The 17,864-nt window shown below is 43.3% G+C and overlaps 2 protein-coding genes across 3 annotated transcripts in view; both read left to right on the top strand.

Moving 5' to 3' along the window:
• The first annotated feature begins 3,285 nt into the window (after positions 1 to 3,285).
• On the top strand, positions 3,286 to 15,341 carry LOC129151500 (endogenous retrovirus group K member 5 Gag polyprotein-like). The gene is given in 4 exon segments (XM_054726604.1): positions 3,286 to 3,319; positions 7,781 to 8,482; positions 8,485 to 9,139; positions 14,930 to 15,341. Coding segments are annotated over 4 exon segments (1,803 nt in total).
• SNX10 (sorting nexin 10) overlaps positions 14,884 to 17,864 on the top strand; it is a 48,824-nt gene continuing 45,843 nt past the window's right edge. Inside the window, exon 1 of one of the 2 annotated variants that reach the window (XM_054726357.1) lies at positions 14,884 to 14,910. The gene's annotated coding sequence lies outside the window, so the exon portion shown is untranslated. Of the gene's footprint in view, positions 14,911 to 15,166; positions 15,338 to 17,864 lie in introns of those variants that run through there. The other variant, XM_054726356.1, reaches the window with a different exon arrangement.

The following is a 17,864-nucleotide window of genomic DNA, read 5'->3' as shown; positions in this document are numbered from 1 at the left end:
GATACACACCATTTTAGTTTTGATAAGACACTACCACATTGTTCTCCAAAATTGCTTCTCAAGTTTATACTCTCATGAACAGAGCATGAAAGTACCTGTTGTCAACATGAGATACTGCCAATTAAAAATTATTGACTATGCTAAGGCATAGATTCTCCTTTCATGCCTTATTAGCTCTTGTGCCGGGGTTCTTGTTCCAGCATTAAGAAGGGTTCAGCAATCTGGAGAAAGGCTGTGCGTAGATTAAGTAGGAGTCCAGAGACGAAAGATAATTTTGAAAGGCATTGGGGGTCAGAGGAGCTTTAGCTAAAGGAGCTAAATTCTCCTTGTCTTGGGACCTCTTGCTTTTTATTAACACAATTTGTCCTAAGGCAAGGTGGAGATATACACTTCAAAGGGTTTCATACAGAAGCATTGTCAGATTGGGGAATAGCCTACGGCTGTTCAGGTGTTTGGCCAACAGGAGGCAATAACATATAGATTAAGATGCCCTGAGCTGTCTGGCAGCAAACAATTATCCTATTCAGGTTTGGGGGAAATGCCTTTAGACATTCCAACAGGTGATAACACATGTGACTCAGCCCTTGTTGAGTCCACAAGGTCCATCAACCTTTTTTTTTTTTTTTTTTTTTTGCTGCAAAAAGCTTTATTGTTTCATTTGGTCCGATGCAGGGGAGAGGGCTCCAGGGTGGTTAAAAGAATGGCTAGTAGTTTCGGGAAGAGGCTCAGGTAAAAGCCAGAGACACCAGGGGGAGGCAGGGGGGTGGCTCTGAAAGGTTTCTGGGCTCCTAGTCATGCTTGAGGGTGAGCCTTTTGAAGAGATACTCACTCAGCCCAGCCTGGGGGCCGGCAGCCTGCGGATGTTAGTCAGGTGGTCCCCCATCTTCTTGATCAGTTTCACCTCCTCATCCAGGAAGTGGTTCTCCAGGAAGTCGCAGACAGGCCTGCAGCTCCAAAAGGGCCTGGGTCAGGCTCTTCTCCAAGGCCAGGGCGGCTTCCAAGGCCAGGGCGGCTTCCTGAGTTTTAGCCCAGTCATCCTGGGAAGGTTTCTGCACGTCCTGGAAGAGAATGCGGCTGCCTCACTTGTTTTGCAACTTTAAGAAATGTTAAAAGTTGCAATTGAATTGAACCTGGAGCCCTTCAGTATTTGATGCACAGTATTCTATGCTATGGATATATTATGGATTATTTAAACACTAGAGGCCTGGTGCATGAATTCGTGCATGGGTGGGGTCCCTCGGCCTGGCTGGTGATTGAGGCCTATGGGGGGGGGCGGGGGCGGTCAGGGGAAAGGACTGTGGGAGGTTGACTGTGGGAGTGCACTGACCACCAGGGGGCAGCTCCTGTATTGAGCGTGCTTCTCGTGCTTCTTCTCCTCCAACTCGCGGAAGAGGTGGCCCACACCCTCCAGAGCCACATCGTCGCGGTCGAAATAGTAGCCCAGAGAGAGGTCGGTGTGGGAGGCCCGCAGGTGCAGGTTGGCCAGGCGGTTGACTGCAGCCTCCTCCTCGGTGGAATAATTCTGGAGAATTTGGGAGCTCATGGTGTACGGCAATAAGGAGTTAAGGTAGAAAAAAAACCCCGTGTGGTTCTGGTCCCGGAGGTGGTTCTGAGGTGGTGACCGGATGAGACGCAGGAGAGTGGTCGGAGGCTGGAAGAAGGGGCGTCCCTGGGTCTGTTCCGTCCAAACACTGTTGAAGGCAGAGACAGATCCGGGACCTCCGAGTGCGCTGCCTCCATCAACCTTTTGATGAAACTCTTGCCATTATGACATGCTGGGACTAGCTGGTAATTCCCGTTTTGTGAATTGTCTGTTCATATCTTTAGTGTTTGTCTCTCACTTTGTTTACATATTTTTGAAGGCACTCTATAATATTTGAAAGGCTCAGAAGGATTTAGAGTACCCACTCAAGTGTATCCTTTCAGAGATATTTTGTACATATATTTTTAAAAAAAACCACAAAAAAACCCACACATCTGGTGTCAGAAGTGTTAGGAGTGTGGTAGCGGTGTGGGAGTAAAGGAGAAGCATGGGTTTATACAGAAGCAAAGACAACTGAACACATAGCATGTTGTGTGGCAATAACTCCCATTATAGACATGTTAGCACTCATTGTCACTATTGGTCTTTTTTTTTAAATATATTTTTATTGATTTTTTACAGAGAGGAAAGGAGAGGGACAGAGAGGTAGAAACATCGATGAGAGAGAAACATCGATCAGCTGCCTCTTGCACACCCCCTACCGGGGATGTGCCCGCAACCTAGGTACATGCCCTTGACCGGAATCAAACCTGGGACCTTTCAGTCCGCAGACCGACGCTCTATCCACTGAGCCAAACCGGTTTCGGCTACTATTGGTCTTCTTACCAGCATTCTCTATTTGTGATAAAGCATGAGGATGTGTTAGATATTCTTAGTGCTTCATCTTTTCCCCCTATTTTAAAATTTATTTTTATTAAATGTATTGGGGTAACATTGGTTAATTACATTATATAAATTTCAGGTGTACAACTTTATAATATGCCATCTGTATACTCTGTTTTGTGCTCACCCCCTAAAGTAGAGCCTCCAGCGCTTCATCTGTGAAATGAAAAAATTCAACTATTCTCTTTCAAACTTCTGAATGTCTTAGATTGAAGAACACCTTCAACTATTTACAAACGTTAGAAAGACTTCTATGCGTAGATTAGACTTTTCTCAACATTAAGCAATCAGATAGAGAAATAAATTGGATGTTGACCCTGATAGGACATTCCAACAATCATTAACAAGCCCCTGACTTCAGATGTTGGTGTTCAAGAAAGCAGCTTCCGGTGGTCACGGATTTCTTTATGATAAAAACAATATCAAATTCTTCCAATTATAGTAATAAAGTACAGTTTATATTTTATAAATGGGGTTAACTTAAAGAAAGGATCCCATTGCTAAAAACATTTGAAAAAACCACTAAATCAAACCACTGTGAAGAGGTGACTGCAGGATTCTGAGAGCCAGAGTTTGGACAGGAGGACGGAAAGCAGGTGAGTAACACCAAGATCTGACCACATGAAATGCGTGTGACTTGCACCTGAGTGGATCAGGGCAAGGGAGCAGGTCAGAGGCAGTGCCACAGTTAGCAGGTTTGGAGTGTTAACTGTGAGAACAGTAGTCCACTAACAAAAGTAAGGAAGACAGAGGGGTGGGAAGATAGATGAGAAGTCTGCACCCCTTTATCTTACAAATGAAACAGGGATTTTAGGGGTAAGATAGGACAGGTTTAGGAAATATTGGAAATTAAGGGGACCATGGAGGTAGCACAGGACTACAGAGCAGCAGAAGGTATATTTCCATAGAATGGGGGAGCTGGAAAGCTGCAACAGGTACTTTTCCATAGAATGAGGAAGCTGGGAACAGCACAAGGTCTACATTTACAGAATAAAGAGAAGGAAGCCCTTCATCCAGAGGGAGAAGTAAGTCCAAAGGGAATAGGAAAACAATAGGGAAGGAGGGGAGGAGAACCTCACACGTCCCATGTGAGATTCAACCTTTGAGCCCAGGAGTTACTATAGTAACCAGTCTAAGGGAATAGTGACCAATCAGAGGGGATATCAGGCACCAGGATCTGCAGCCTTTATAAGCCATAGGGAAAGGGAACTCAGTGGGACCCTTTTCCCCCTCCCTATGTGGGAGTCCATTCTGTGGGACTCTTTCCCGTTCCCCACGTGGGAGTGTGTACTTGTTCTTCAATAAATTTCCACCTTTGCTATACCACTTTCTGTCCGTGGATTCATGCTTCCATTCAGGCGGACAAAGAATCTGGGTTCCAGTCCGAAAATTCCGTATCACAGATAGGTAACCAGGCTCAGAATGTTTTTCTAGTCTTTCTTTGGGGAGGGCTGCATAAAAGGTATTTCGAAAAAACACATTAGATTGATAATCAAGAGTGGTTATTTTTATCCACATTAATCTGTATGTCTTTATACTCGTGTATAAAGATTATATTTGTAAAGATCAGAAATCAAAACCCAAATTATTTGTCACTTGTTTAAATTTTTTTTTCACTTTCTATTATTGTTTTTTTAATATTTTTATTGATTTCAGAGAGGAAAGAAGAGGGAGAGAGAGTCAGAAACATCAATGATGAGAGAGAACCAGTTAACGGCTGCTTCCTGCACACCCCCTCCTGGGGATCGAGCCTGCAACCCTGGCACGTGCCCTTGACTGGAATCGAACCCTGGGCCCTTCAGTCCACAGACTGACTCTCTATCCACTGAGCCAAATCAGCTAAGGCCCATTATTGTTTTAGTGAATAATAAAAACCATCTTCTGTACATTATGAGTATCTACCATGACAATGTTTCTCAAGAAGGCAGGGCCATTCATGTAAATTTAGAGTTTTAAATGTAACGTGTCAGTTAATTATAATTTCTGAACACTGAGGCCAGGCAACTTTCATTTTTACTGTCTGGGGATTTTGCAATTCTCCTAGGACAGTGCTCGGCAAACTCATTAGTCAACAGAGCCTAATATCAATAGTACAACAATTGAAATTTCTTTTGAGAGCCAAATTTTTTAAACTTAAACTTTTTCTAACACCACTTCAAAACAGACTCGCCCAGGCTCTTTTGTGGAAGAGCCACACTCAACGGGCCAAAGAGCCGCATGTGGCTCGCGAGCCGCCGTTTGCCGACCACTGTCCTAGGAGATGGAGGAAGGACTCAGTGTCATTTTAATGACTTTTGAGTTAGAGGCAGGGGATGGAGGTGGCTTTCCTTAATACGTCTAAGAGCATTTAGCTTGGAGATGGAAGATTAGAAAAGAGGATCAAGGTATAATAACAGTTATAATAACAAAGTTATAATCATAAAAAAAATCTGTCAAGCCCTTACTATGCACTCAGCACAGTTCCAAGAGCTTCACCTGAGTGATTTCACTTAATCCCCACAACAACCCTGTGAGGCTGGTGCTATTATTATGGCCCTCCTTTTCTCAGGTGGGAAAATGAGGCCCAGAGAGTTTGTTATTTTCCCAGGATCACACAGCATGAGAGGTGGTGAAGCTTGGGTTTGAACTCAGTAAATGTAGAAGTCATTGTTGAGGCAGGATTTGGACAGGTAAAATAATTTCTTACCCAGCCGGCATGGCTCAGTGGTTGACCTATGAACCAGGAAGTCATGGTTGAATTCCCAGTCAGGGCATATGCCCGGGTTTCGGGATCAATCCCCAGTGCCGGGCATGCAGGAGGCAGCTGATCAATGATTCTCTCTCATCATTGATGTTCCTCTCTCTATCTCTCTCTCTCTCTCTCTTTCTCTCCACCCCCCCAATCCTCTCTGAAATCAATAAAAATATATTAAAAAATAATTTCTTAAGGGCAATTTTACGGTGATTTCATTAACAAACTAGGATTTCTTAAGCGCCAGACCGTCCCAGTTTACTTGCTTACTGATGGTGTAACAAAAAAAGTCGAAACTTAAAAAAGGTAGCAGTAGCTTAGCTCAGGTGACTGGATTCAGGTTCAATTACAATTGTTAAGCCAGAAACACTACCCACCCAGCTGCTACACTGATGGGATGGGTTTAAACAATCCATTACTGCTTCATTCTGTTTTGAATTCTTTTCATATTCTTCCTTTCCTTAGGGCCATAATTCTAACATATTTAAATGACCTCTGATAGACTTGCCGAAGGTTTTTGCTGCTCTGTCCACAGGTGTAAGGTCGTGTTCTTGACGAAATAAATTCAAAAAGATTTAAATTTTGCAAAATCTCTTAGGACCTTAGACACACGCTGCATTTTGTTTTCCAGTCAAAATGCTTTTCTTTGTGGAGCATAGAGACAAGAATTTGAAAAACAGACTTTAATTTTATTTTCAAAAGTGATTATGCTTACATTCACTTGTGCGTTATGACTTAGGTGCAATTTTAGGAAAATAAATACCTGATTTCATATTTCAGCGATGCAAGTTCAGGATCCAAGAACCTAAGACATAATATTGCAGATTTCGGAGTTTTGTTATGCAAAATCCATTTAGGTGTGGAGGCCCATTTTCAGTTGGGCCTGGAGTGGCCCTGAATGATAATCAGCAGCCAGCTATATTTTAAGGAGAAAATTCGTGCTTGAAAAATGAAATATTAGGCTGTGTTTATTATTCTGCCACGTAGTCACCAACTAGCAATTTCAGTGATTACAGTCACAAGTTGCTTTGAAGCATAGTAACCTCCATCTTGGGTAAAAACTGCTGTTTAAAATTTAACCCTGCTATTCTGGCTTCTGTAAACGTTTGCTTGCTTAAATAATAGGGAAAAATAAGACTACTCCCCATTCCAGAGAGGCCATAAACTATGCCCCAGACAGAGTTGTCAGTGCTGGCGCCAGGCCAGGCCTTGAGATATGGTCTCACGGCCTGTCCCAGCATACAGGACTTTTTCTCAGAAGGTCCGAAAGTCTCATTCCAAATTTGGAAAACAAATAGCCGAAAAACATATAAATAAGGGAGACTTCCACCATATGGGGCCCCAGAATTTGAGAAGCAAGATTTTCCTCTGGGACCAGTAGTGCTAGCAAACAGGACTCCAAATAAAATTTGGCTTATTGATTAAGGCGTCTTCTGATTTACAATATAACAGCTTAATGATGAAAATGTATTCTGATAAACATGTCATTATATGATTTCATCGTTGTGCAAATGTCATAGTGTACAAACCTGGATGATATAACCTACTACACATCTGGGCTATACGATGTATCCTGTTGCTCCAAGGTTACAAGCCTGTATTGCATGTTACTGTACAAAACAACAGGAGATTTGTGGGGAACGGGCTGTAAGCTGACACGGTCCTTGCACCTGTAGGGGTTAGCAAGGCTGGCACCCTACCCGCACAGATTTCCCAGGCCTGTTTGGATGGCAACTAATCAGTATAACTAGAGCAGCCCCTGCCTACAGAGCTTTCCCAGGGTTTGTTTATATGACTGCTATCAGTAGGATAAGAGCTACTTTCATGGCTTACCAAGAAATATGTACCCAACTAGTGAGATTTATTGTCACAAGAAACCTGTCCTTCAACTTATCCCTCCAGTAGTGATTTTAGAGAAACAAAGAATGTTTTCCTTGTGAGTGATTCCCTGCTTAGTGTCTTATGTATAAAAAGCACTGTATTACTAATAAAAGTTGCCAGAGCTTCTCGAGAGCTGTGGACCTCCCGAATCCCGCTGTCCTGTCTTTCTTTCTCTTCTCAAATCCCACCTCCCTACCTCAGCCCGGTTCAATCGTCAGGCTGGACCTGACAAATTGGCGCCCAACCAGGGACCTGAGGACTTGGGAAGCAGAAGGTGAGGATCTCCTCCCGATAAAGAGTACACTCGATAAGGTAAGGGAGGAGCATTTTTTGATAGTCGGGAGTAAAGCATGGGACAGTTAGAATCTAGAGAAAATGCCCTTTATGGGCAAATGTTAAAGGCTATGCTCAACAGTAAAGGAACTAAAGTTAATGACAAGCAAGTAAAAAAAATTTTTTTAAAAAAATATATTTTATTGATTTTTTACAGAGAGGAAGAGAGAGGGATAGAGAGTTAGAAACATCGATGAGAGAGAAACATCGATCAGCTGCCTCCTGCACACCCCCCCACTGGGGATGTGCCCGCAACCAAGGTACATGCCCCTGACCGGAATCGAACCTGGGACCCTTGAGTCCGCAGGCCGACGCTCTATCCACTGAGCCAAACCGGTTTCGGCTAAAAAAATTTTTTAAATTCATTCAGGATGCATTTTCCTTATGGAATTTGATACGGGATTGTTTAGATCCCAGGCATGAACATAATCAACCATCTCTTAAGCCAGGAGAAAAGGAGAAGCAGTGTACTGGCACAAAAAAGGGGTCTGAAAAAGACAGCATATTAAAAAAGAGTAATGTAAATTTTAAAGACAAATTAAATCCCCAAGATAAGGAAGATCTTGAGGAAGCTACTGCTCTTTGTCATGATGATGATACAGGTGTTGTTCAGGCAAAAGAGGAGGAAGATTATTTTTCTGCTGGAACTGAAGAGGGTAGTGATATGGAGGATGTGTTAGAACAATTTTTAGAAGGATTAAAGCATCTTGGCAAGAAAAAGAGAAGCCGTGGGGGCAGTCCCCGCCGCTCTCCGCTGCCCTGTGCAGCGCCAGTTCCACTCTCCCCTCTCCAGATGGCTTTGCAGGAGGCACGAAAGGCTGGTGAGGACTTGGGCACTCAGGCCTTCCCCGTTATGGGACGGGTGAACCCTAACACGGGGCAGCGTGAGCGTACTTACGACCCGCTTCCTTTTAAAACCCTGAAGGAGTTAAAAACAGCCTGTGCTCAGTATGGGCCCACTTCTCCTTATACTTTAACCATCTTGGAAACTGTAGCCTCAGAGGCTCTCCCACCTAATGATTGGAGAGCTATTGCCAAGGCTTGTTTATCAGGAGGAGATTATCTCTTGTGGAAATCAGAATATGCTGAAAAGGCTAAGGAACAAGCTGCTCGTAATCTTATGAAATGCTGGTAGGAGAAGGAGACTATGCTGATACCCATAATCAAATTCAATACCCCCAGGAAGCTTATGGGCAAATTAATAGAGCTGGGATCAGAGCCTGGAAAAAGCTTCCCACCTCTGGTCAAAAAACAGAGGAGCTCTCAAAGATTATTCAAGGGCCAGATGAAAAGTATCAGGATTTTGTCTCTCGGCTGTTACAGGCTGTTGGCCGAGTAGTGGTGGATGGAGAGGCTGGCATGTTAATAGTCAAGCAGTTGGCGTATGAAAATGCTAACACTGCCTGTCAAGCTGCATTGCGGCCCTATCAAAGAAAGGGGACTCTCTCAGATTATATCCGCATTTGTACAGATATTGGTCCCTCGTATATACAAGGAGTCGCTATTGCAGCCGCATTAAAGGGAACCACCACTGAAGGAATTCTTCAGCAACAGTTCAGCACAGGGAAAAGTCAAACACACAAGTGTTTCACTTGTGGAGGAGCAGGACACATGGCAAAACAGTGTCCCTCTAATAAAGGGGTTAATAAAGGAAATGGCAGAGGTCCCAAACAACCTGGACTGTGCCCTAAATGTAAAAGAGGAAAACATTGGGCAAATGAGTGTAAATCTAAGACAGATATCCAGGGAAATCCCTTGCCTCAGCAGCAGTCAGGAAACTCCAGAAAGGGGCCAGCTCAGCCCCAGCAAATAATGGGGGCACTATCTGTTTACCCTCCTGCCCCTGTGCCGCCTCAAGGCCAGCTGGCTGCGCAGCATCCAGCCTGCCCCAGGAGCAAAACGGATACAGGTGTTACTCCGAGCAACCCCTGGAAGTGCCGGCGTGGACCTTGGACCCATAAAGCGATATGTATTAACTCCAGAATTGGGACCACAGGCCATCCCTACAGGGGTATATAGACCTACTCCTGAAAGGACATTTAGCCTTTTACTAGGTAGAAGCAGTTTAACTATAAAAGGATTACACCAGGAGTGGCAGGAGAGGGCAGGGCTATCTGCTCTCCCGCAATGAGATTACTTACAATAAGATTACTTAAAGTTACATTTAAGGATTATAAAAGAATTTACAGGGAAATGCGAATCTTGGCTAAAGTAGGTTAAAGTTATTACTTTAGAAAGCATAAAATAAAGAAAAAATTTGAGAGCTGTCTTTCTTTTAAGCATAAACAGAAATTTGGCCAGATCCGTTACTAATATTTCTCCCGAAGTAAGCAGGATATGGGGGAAGGAAGAGACATGTGACGATCCAATATGGATGCCCACTCTCCCAGTATGCAAATTTAAAGTTTCCTTTCTCGCCATGAAAAAGCCTTAAAAATTTAGAAATGTGTCTGGAATTTCTGTGCTAGTGGGGAGAGAACTTAGCTGTAAGACAGAATGCGCGCATAGTCTGATTTCAGACATTTAGATTGTCTTCAGCTAGAATCTCTCTGCAAAAGCTATAGAAAATTAAAAACCCAGAACTGGTTATTTTTCCTAAGAGAAATGGTGAAAAAGTCTTCTTAAAAGAAATTCAAGCTAATTCCAGCAACAAGATTCGCATTTCCATAATAAAGAGCTGTTTTTAAAATACTAATAAAGTTTGTTAAAAGGTTGACTTTTAAAGCCTTCAAGAATATAAGTAAATTTATCTCTGTCATAGAATTTATTCAAAATAAATGCTTTAAAATAATTAGAATTGGATTTGAATCTCAGAAATTATTAAAATATAAATAATATATTAATTACAAAGATCTAAGTAGCCCAGATAACTAACTACACCCTTTGTTAATAGAGGAAGGGGTAGATGCCCTTCCCCCAGCAGAGCTACTAGCGAATAAAAAGTAAAATTTAAATTTACCTCATAAGAAAAATCTAGAGGACAGAATTAAAGCCATTAATTGATTATGTCTTGTATTTCTCTTAGAAATATAAAAGTGTCATCAATCTAAGAACTACTAAAAATATTTAATTTACAAGCTCTAAAAGTTCAAAGTACAGATTAAATTAGGAGAAATTATAAATATAGTAATTATATTACCTAATATATAAAAATATATTTTTGAGAAAATAAAATGCTATGTTTTCTCTAATAATTAAGAATTTAAAATATATTAGTTATTGGTCTGATTTTAAAAGAGGATTAATTCTATAATCCAGTTTAAATATAATTGATATTCTTTAAGATAATTTAGGTATATAATTTTTAAAGCATATATATAAATATATACATATATGTGTTTAATCTTTCCAAGTTATTTCAAGACTGAGAGTGACTTTTGAGCATCTCATAGGGCCCGATATGTTCAAAAGTCTGTTCTCTCTTAAAAGAATTTTTTTAAATTTAATTAAGCCAATTGATACTTGAAGTCACATAGAAAGCTTTATCAAATATAAATTAATATATTTTACTTATACATATATATTAAATATTATAAAGGTTTTCACCTGTAAGAAGGGCAAAAACAATATATTTCTTAAATATAGCCATACTTTTAGATCAGACCAATAAAGTATCAGACTTTATAAATTAGCCTTTTAAAATATAATCAAGATCTCATATAAATTAAGTTTCATAAGAAACTAGTGTTTAAATAATTAAATACAAATAAAATCTAGAAACAGAATAAAAGCCACCATTTACTACCTAACTTCAACTAGCCGCCTAATTAAGCTAGAGGCGGGGCAACATTTACAGTTTATAAAATCAGATATAATTTACTTTATTTTAAATAAAGATACCTACTTTAATTACTTAAATATATTAGCTTATTAAATTGTAATCAAGGGTTTCAGCTTAAAGAAAAGCCAATGTCTTTGTAAGCAATTTAATTAAATATTCTAAGAAAGTTACTAAGGCCTTGTCTATACTAAAAGAAATTAACGGCCAGTTTAAAATTAAATTACCATACCTAGAACAAAGTATATCCTTACATAATATTATTCTACAATGTCATTATAATTTTTTAATATTTTACAACAGCATATTATACATTTATCCCAAACAAATTTACAAACTAATTTTTTGAATGTTTGGCAGCAATTTAAAAGGACATAAAAGGATTTAATCCCTTCCACTATGTGGAGGGCCCTCTGGGAAGGCACCTGAGCATTCTATATTGGCCCTTCTTGCTCTTTTTACCAAGAGGGACCCTCTTCTCACAATATAATTGCCCGCAGCTGTTGCCTGAGCTCTCTATTCATACTGAGGTTGAAGCCTCATAGTGGCTGGTACCATAGATCTGTCTCTTTCCCAATGGCGTGAGCTCGGCCCTCTCTAGAGAAGAAACCTGGGTTCCCCAAGATATGTGATCAATGCCGGGGCCCCGCCAGCAGGCGAGGGGATCCCAAGGCAGGTGCTAGGCGTGGAGGCCACGGGGGCATAGGCTACCAAGGAGACAGAACTGAACCTCACATCATCCTGCTTGGCCCCGGAGGATGGCTGGTTAGTCAAAGACGGGTAAGATTCCTCAGGGGAGGAACAACCTAAGACAGGCACAGTCACAGAGGGGCCATCAGGAGAGAACTTGGGGGTCAACAGAGGTGGGGCACAGAACCTCACCCCCCCAACATTACAGGGGCCTGAACTCTAGCCCCTTCTGAGGGAGGTCTCCTGCCCCATGGCTGCTTCGCACTTCCCACGCCCGGCTCAGATTGGGACCCAGGTAACAGACAGAGACTTGGCCCAGCTCAGATCGGGACCCAGATAACAGAGACATGGCTAACAGCAGCTGCCCTATATCTAAATCCAGCCTAACACCAGGAATGCTCAGGGCTTTCTCAGGGATACAAATAATCCTTTCCATTAATATTTACAGGGCAAACTAAGATTGTTATTAAAATATTAAATTTAAAAGTAAATTAGTAGTCAGCCTTACTATAAAAGTACTTATAATATAGCTAGCTAGTCGCCTATAGGCTCAACCTTCAAACTACAGCAGAAAACACAGAGCAAAAAACAAAGGTCCTTCAAACCCCTTATATTTCAGTAGAAATACAAGCTCTTATTTATACCTTAACAGATTTTACTACGAAGCCCATCAACATATAGTAATAGTACTTATATAGTAAGTATAGCAAAAATTATTAAAACAGCTACTATAAGGCACACTAATTTACAAGAATTTTTCATTTAATTTTCAGCCTTTAAAATATTATTTAACAATAACAATTTCCATATTTTATTAGAAGCAATGTTCTCAGTATATTATCCACCTTCCTATACCAACTTTAGGGGTAAATCCCCAAGGACTTAAACCTAATCATATCTAGCAGAAGAATGTCACTCAATTGTAGAAAGAACCATTCATACTCTTACAATCATTTACTAAAAAACAAAAAAGGGGAAGAGGTTGTGTTTTATATCTTTCCAGAAGGAGCAATGCAGCCAATTCGGGTGCCAGAGAGTTACGTGTGTCACCGAAATGGACTCAGACAAGCTCCTGTGTCCCTTCACTCGAAAGGACTAAGTACTACCCTAATGACAGCAAAGCAGAGGAAGAAGAAAAACTGAAAGCTACGCAAGGGACTGAGGTGCCAACATAGAGTCCTCTGAAGAAGTTAACAACTGAAGTGCAGCAGATTATGGAAAAGCAAGAAGTTGAAGCTACTTCTTCAACCATGTTCCTGCTCATGCTAGCATCTATTAGCTGCAGGTCTTGTGCAAAGTTTTACGCAGGCAAACAAAAGACTCTAAGTAAATATACACCAGGAACACCAGCAGCAAAAGAGACTTTCTTTCATTTAGTAGCTAAAAATGTTAATATGTCCATAGTTTTGATTTCTCTCTTGTTTTATTGTTATTTAATAGCCATAGTTTTGCTCTTAACATTCAAGTTTTAAAAATGATAACATGTATATAATTTAATTTTGCATTGGCATTGTTTTAATATTAGAGCTTTGTTATTGATATTTAAAATTTACTTTTATTATTAGTAGCCTAAAAAACAGACATCAGTAGATTACATGGAAAGATTCAAGCTATTAATGATACAGGTTCTGCTCTGTTGCCTCCTAGCGAAGTGGCACAGAATATTTTTGATAAAATCCTAAGCCTTATGTCTTTTCATGGATTGCAGTCATTTATCTGGTCTCTGTTGATTATTGTTATCCTTGCTCTCGTTATTCTCTGTTTAATTCCAGTCTGCTTCCGAACCATTGGATCCAGTATCCGGTCCCTGCAAATAGGACTACATGAACTTTGCTTAAAAGACAGAGAAGGGGGATCTGTGGGGAACAGGCTGTAAGCTGACACGGTCCTTGCACCTGTAGGGGCTAGCAAGGCTGGCACCTACTCGCACAGATTTCCCAGGCCTGTTTGGATGGCAACTAATCAGTATAACGAGAGCAGCCCCTGCCTACAGAGCTTTCCCAGGGTTTGTTTATATGACTGCTATCAGTAGGATAAGAGCTACTTTCATGGCTTACCAAGAAATATGTACCCAACTAGTGAGATTTATTGTCACAAGAAACCTGTCCTTCAACTTATCCCTCCAGTAGTGATTTTAGAGAAACAAAGAATGTTTTCCTTGTGAGTGATTCCCTGCTTAGTGTCTTATGTATAAAAAGCACTGTATTACTAATAAAAGTTGCCAGAGCTTCTCGAGAGCTGTGGACCTCCCGAATCCCGCTGTCCTGTCTTTCTTTCTCTTCTCAAATCCCAACTCCCTACCTCAGCCCGGTTCAATCGTCAGGCTGGACCTGACAGAGATTAAATCAAACACAAGATAAAATGATGCAATCAGATGTATGAGGTTGCTGCAGGCAACACAGCATAGTTTTACAGCAAACTTTTAAAAAATATATAGATATTTATTGATTTCAGAGAGGAAGGTAGAGGAAGAGAGATAGAAACATCAGTGATGAGAGAGAATCATTGATCGCTGCCTCCTGCACGCCCCACAACTGGGGACTACTAGCCAGTAACCCCCAGCATGTGCCCTGACCAGGAGTTGAACCGGTGACCTCCTGATTCATGGTGAACACTCAACCACTGAGCCACGCCAGCCCGGCAGCAAACTTTTTTTTTTTTTTTAATAAGTATAAAGAGCACATTCTGAAATAATGATAAAGGGTATATATAGTAAATACATAAACTAGTAACAGTCATTTATTTTCCATGCAAACAAGTGGTCAGACGCAGCCCAAGGTACCATTTGGGAAATGATTTACTGGTTCAGGCAGATCTCATTTTTTCCCCCAAAAAAGGTTTATTATGAAAGATTTTAAACATATGGAAAAGTTGAAAGACTATGGTACACACCCTTATGCCCCCCACCTAGATTCCAAGGTTAGCGTTCTATCCTTTTTGTTTATCACATAATCTACCCATTCATCCATCCTACCCCCAAGGAAGGGACGAGGTTAGCCAGCCCAAGGTGGCTATCCTGTGTGATTCCGAAGGGTGCCGCTTGCACACCCTCATCCTCGGCCACTCGGCTGCGTGAGTATTTCCTCCCTAGTCTGATTTCAGCGCCCCGGGAGGCAGAATCCGGGCTCCGGCGCGCCGGCGCCCCCCCGCGGCTGCACCGCTCGCCGCAGCCCAGCGGGCCCCGGGGCCGCCTGGTCTCCCGCGGGCGGGCGGGCGGGCAGGAGGGCGGGGCGCAGCCGGCGACGGGAGCAGCACCTGGCCTGGGCGGTGCGGTGGCCGGAGCCGGGGCCGGAGCCGGGGCCGGGGCCGGGGCCCGGACAGCGGAAGCCAGTGGCCCGGCGGCGGGGGCTGCGCGCGGGCGCGGGGCCGCTGCGTGCGCGGGGAGCGCGGGGCTGCGCTCGGGTGCGCTCCTGGGCATTCGCCGCCGCTGCCGCGCCTTTGAGTCAGCAAACTCCGCCGCGCGCCGGCCTCCCCGCGCGACCGCCCGCAGCTGCCGCGGGTGAGTGACAGGGGACCTGCCGGGGGCCTCGCCAGCGGGGTTGGGACCACAGCCAGGGGGCGAGTCGTCCGCCCTCGCCTTTCCAGAGGCGTGGGGCCCTTCCAGGTGCCGCTCCCCGCGGGCTGGGAAGGGTTTGGGTCTCCTGGTTTGGAGCCGGGAGCAGCCTGCTCTCCAGCTGAGCTGTGCGGGCCGGGGTGAGGGTGGGGGTGGGGGTGGGGGTGGGGGGAGGAAGACCTGGTCGTTCGCCAGGGGAGGGCGCGGGAGGCTTTGATCCAGGGCTTCTCCGCTAACAGAGGGTGGGGCAGAGCTGCAAACCTGGACGCCAGATAAAGTGCTGTGGCACCTTGCACCAGGCCGGGGGTAGGTGGGTATTATTTTAATTCATGAAAGGGTAGCTTTGGGTTTAGCCATTGGGAAGGGTAGCAGGTTTGGCTTTTTTTTTTTTTTTCCTTTTCCCCATGGGATTATAGGATTGAGAGAAAATCCACGTTGACAGAGTACCAGGTTCGGTGCCTCCGCAAAGCAACAGCCTGGTTTTCAGTTGTGATGCCTCCTACTTATGTGAAGATTGGGTGCAGGTTATTGAGGGGAGTGGCCACAGGATTTAGAGCAACATGGGGCTTGAAGGTGTTTTTTTTAAAAAATTCAGCTGGGTGCATTTTAAAGATACTGACTTTATCCAGGGATTCATGAATCGGGCAGGCAGCAGCTAGGAAGGAGCTCCCAGGAGCCGTACAAGATGGAAGACTTTCCTAGGCACAAGGGAGCGGACCTGGAGGTTAGACCAGCAAACATCAGATGGGTTGGGGGAGGTCACCTTCCTCAGGGGAAGGCAGGGGTCTGTCAAGCAGATCACCTCCCCAGTACTGACCGGGTCATTCCAGATGGGACTGATTTAAGATTTTACTCCTGGAAGAGGCTGAAACCGTAATTAAGTTAGAAATTGTCTTGGTTTGGTGATGTGGAGCTTAGCATAAGTGACTCCATTTGGGGCTTGTTCTCTCTCTCTTTTTTTAACAAAATGAAGGGCTTTTATTTGGGCAAGACATGTTTACATGTAAGACTCATGGAATTCGAGATTTAGAGCAGGCAGGAGACTTTCATGTGATTTCATTCTAACCTTTCTTTTTAAGGAGGGGTAATGAAGGCCCTGGGAGGGCAGTCATTCAACCAGATCCGAGTAGAACAGGCAGAGATCGGTTCCCATGGGCTGCTGACTCCTGCTGCAGGGTTCTCCCCACTTTGGGGGCGTGGGGTGGGTGTAAACTTGGGATGTATAAACTCCCTTTATTCCCCTGGGTCAGAGGGGGTGAGGTGGGTGCCACTAGTGAGAACTGACTTCTCCATCCATTGACCAGGCTTGGCTGGGTCTCCTCAGTCTGAGAATGGAGAGGAGGTGAGGTGCTCCTGCTACCTCTGCCATGACTTCCATGATGCCTGTTCCTAAGGCTTTTTTTTTTTTTTTTTTTTTAAGGCATGGGCTGTTTTGAATAAAGAAATAAATATAGGAAGACGTGAAGTCACGTGATTAGCACTGGCTTGTATTTTACCGGATCGTGCTGTTTCTTCTGCCCATCTATTTCATCCTCATTTTCGAGGTGACTGTTTCACTGAGGTGAGGAAATCGGTGTCGGGAGAGTGAAGACTGGTTCAGGTGACACTGCTCCTCACCAGGGCTCTCTCTCCTCCCCCTTTTTATTGAATTTGTTGGGGTGGCAGCCTGGGCGCTCTTGACTGACACTCTCCGCTTCTCTCCCCACCACGGTGGGCCGTGGTGCGAACTTCCTCTTGTTTTAGGGAAGGCTCCCTGGAGCTTGGTATCTGGAAAATAGAAAGGAACACGTTCATTCGTCTTCCAAATAAAAGCGTATGAATTGAAGACTGACATTTGTGTTCTGTAGCAGCAGTGGGACGTGACTTTGGGGCACTCTTGCTATCTTTCCTCAGTCTTAAGAGTTCTACTTTCGTTTTTGAAGGGTTCACTTGGTTAGGTAAGCTATTTTGGGAAAGGCGCTTTTTTTTTGTTTTTTGGGGGGGCTTTTTTTTTGTGGTTTAACAACCATTTGTGAAGGGCTTAGAACTGACTGAGAGCAAGGTCCAACCTTGCAATCTTTCATTTCCTTTCTATTTATTTATTGAAAAATATTTTTATTGATTTCAGAGAGGAAGGGAGAGGGAGAGGAAGAGAGAAATATCAATCATGAGAGAGAATCATTGATCAACTGCCTTCTGCATGCCCCCCACTGGGGATCGAGCCCGAAGTCCAGGCATGTGCTCTCACCAGGAATTGAACTTCGACCTCCTGAGTCATAGGTCAAAGCTCAGCCACTGAGCTATGCTGGTCCAGCATCTTTTTTTTTTTTTTTAAATTTATTGACTTTTTGAGAGAGAGAGAGAGAGAGAGAGAGAAAAGCATCATTTTGTTGTTCCACTTATTTATGCATTCATTGGTTGCTTTTGTATGTGTCCTGATCTGAAATTGAACCTGCAATCTTGGCTTATCAGGATGATGCTCTAACCAACTGGC

This window comes from Eptesicus fuscus, chromosome 14, assembly GCF_027574615.1.
Source record: "Eptesicus fuscus isolate TK198812 chromosome 14, DD_ASM_mEF_20220401, whole genome shotgun sequence".
Lineage (NCBI taxonomy): Eukaryota > Metazoa > Chordata > Mammalia > Chiroptera > Vespertilionidae > Eptesicus > Eptesicus fuscus.
Note: the sequence above shows the minus strand (reverse complement) of the source record. Positions and strands in the feature narration are given on the sequence as shown.